At 41.0% G+C, this 1,647-nt stretch overlaps 1 protein-coding gene across 1 annotated transcript in view; it reads left to right on the forward strand.

Annotated features, from left to right (window-relative positions):
- LOC107098542 (sialic acid-binding Ig-like lectin 13) overlaps window positions 1–567 on the forward strand; it is a 3,803-nt gene extending 3,236 nt beyond the window's left edge. The window contains exons 4-6 of the mRNA XM_015396279.1: window positions 6–35; window positions 112–369; window positions 478–567. Of these exons, the coding sequence (XP_015251765.1) occupies window positions 6–35; window positions 112–369; window positions 478–557 (368 nt within the window). The 3' untranslated portion in view covers window positions 558–567. The remainder of the gene's footprint in view (window positions 1–5; window positions 36–111; window positions 370–477) is intronic.
- Window positions 568–1,647: the final 1,080 nt, after the last annotated feature.

Raw genomic sequence — 1,647 nt, forward strand, 5'->3', positions numbered from 1 at the left:
GACAGCAGAGACTGAATTGACTCTCAGTGTTTCATGTTAGTGATCCTGTCAGCACGTCATGGGTCAGCTGTTTCTGATCAATAAAGTTAATGTGTGTCCCATTTTCCTCAGATGCTCCTAAAGACACCTCAGCATCCATCAGTCCATCAGGTTTGGTGTCAGCAGGTAGCTGGGTGGAGCTGAGCTGCTCCAGCAGAGCCAAGCCTCCTGCCAGCTTCACCTGGTTCAGGAACAGCAAACATGGAGCCATTAATGTATCTGAGGGGCAGGTTTACAACTTCACTGTTACTGAGGGAGGAGAATATTACTGTGAGGCTACAAATGATCTGGGGACTCAGAGATCATCAATGATCTTCCTTACATCTAAAGGTGAAAAAATTGCTGCACTGAATTACTCAATCATAATATCATACGTCCAATATGAGGTAGATTTGCTGTGAATCCTTTAACATCTTTTGACTTTTTATTGAAAATCAGATGGATTCTTGGTTCCAATCGCAGTTGGAATATCAGTGGTCATCCTCCTCATTCTTTGCTTGGTTGTGTTTGTTTGGTGAGTATTGAAGTTACAAGATCCAATCCTAAATATCCTATGGCATTCCATTTATATCCATACATTTATTTGAAGGTCTAAACATTTAACTTTGTATTACAAATAACATATTATTTCAAAGAAATATTATTCCACTTTCTACATAACGTCTGTGAGACGGAATGTTCAGCAGTTAAAACGAAACAAATTTCACATTTTTATTTAGAAATCAAGATAAGTAGAAATCACAATAATTCCAAAATATTTAGCTGTCCACAAATCGGAATTTACTTTTAGTTTTACAGCTACTCCTTATGAGATTGTCATCACATCTGCGATGCACTGATCATATTTTGCCACTGGAAAAGCAGGTTTTATAACTTTCCTATAGTTTCTCATTATTTCTTGGTTTTGCCTCTTGAAAAGTATTCATTATGTAACACCAAAGGTTTTGTGTTGAATTAGGGTGGGCAGATTAGTCTCACATGATAACGTTTTTGTTTTTAATCTGTTGCTATCAGTCTGCTCTCTTACTAGTTGCTTTGGATTATATAACATTTCTCAAAACATTGCATTTTCATATAGCTTTAGAGTTTCAAACTAATCCATAACTTGTGGTAAATTAATTGTAAATACAGGCTGATGTTCTACCTGCTGGGCAGTGCTGCCTAACGCAACTCCACTAGTGCCTCCGGGCTTGAGTGGCTCGGGAACCACCAGTCAAGGATGTTTCACTCTTTTTACCCCAGTACATCTCTGAATACTTGGCATGCTTGGGTTAATTGGCAACCACAATACCCTGCTCCCACGGTATGGTGAGCTCCGCCAGGTGGATGTTCTTGCCAAAAACTGACCACAAGGTCTGGCTGCAGTGATGTCTCCACAATCTCCCTAGGACACAGAAGTTGTTTTCCCTGGTTGACCCTCATGGACCACTCACCACCAGGTGAGAGGAGGCTGATGGTAATGTGTGGTGGGCAGGTTTTGGGGTTGTCCTTGGCTCTTGTGAAGAGGATGGAAATCATCACTGTTGAAGGACTTCTGCCGTCAGCTTCCTGTCTGTCACCTCTGCCAGCTTCCTCAACACCAAATGGTGTCTCCACCTGTAAGAGACT

The sequence above is a fragment of the Cyprinodon variegatus genome, unplaced genomic scaffold, assembly GCF_000732505.1.
Source record: "Cyprinodon variegatus isolate N-32 unplaced genomic scaffold, C_variegatus-1.0 Scaffold788, whole genome shotgun sequence".
Taxonomy (NCBI): Eukaryota; Metazoa; Chordata; class Actinopteri; order Cyprinodontiformes; family Cyprinodontidae; genus Cyprinodon; species Cyprinodon variegatus.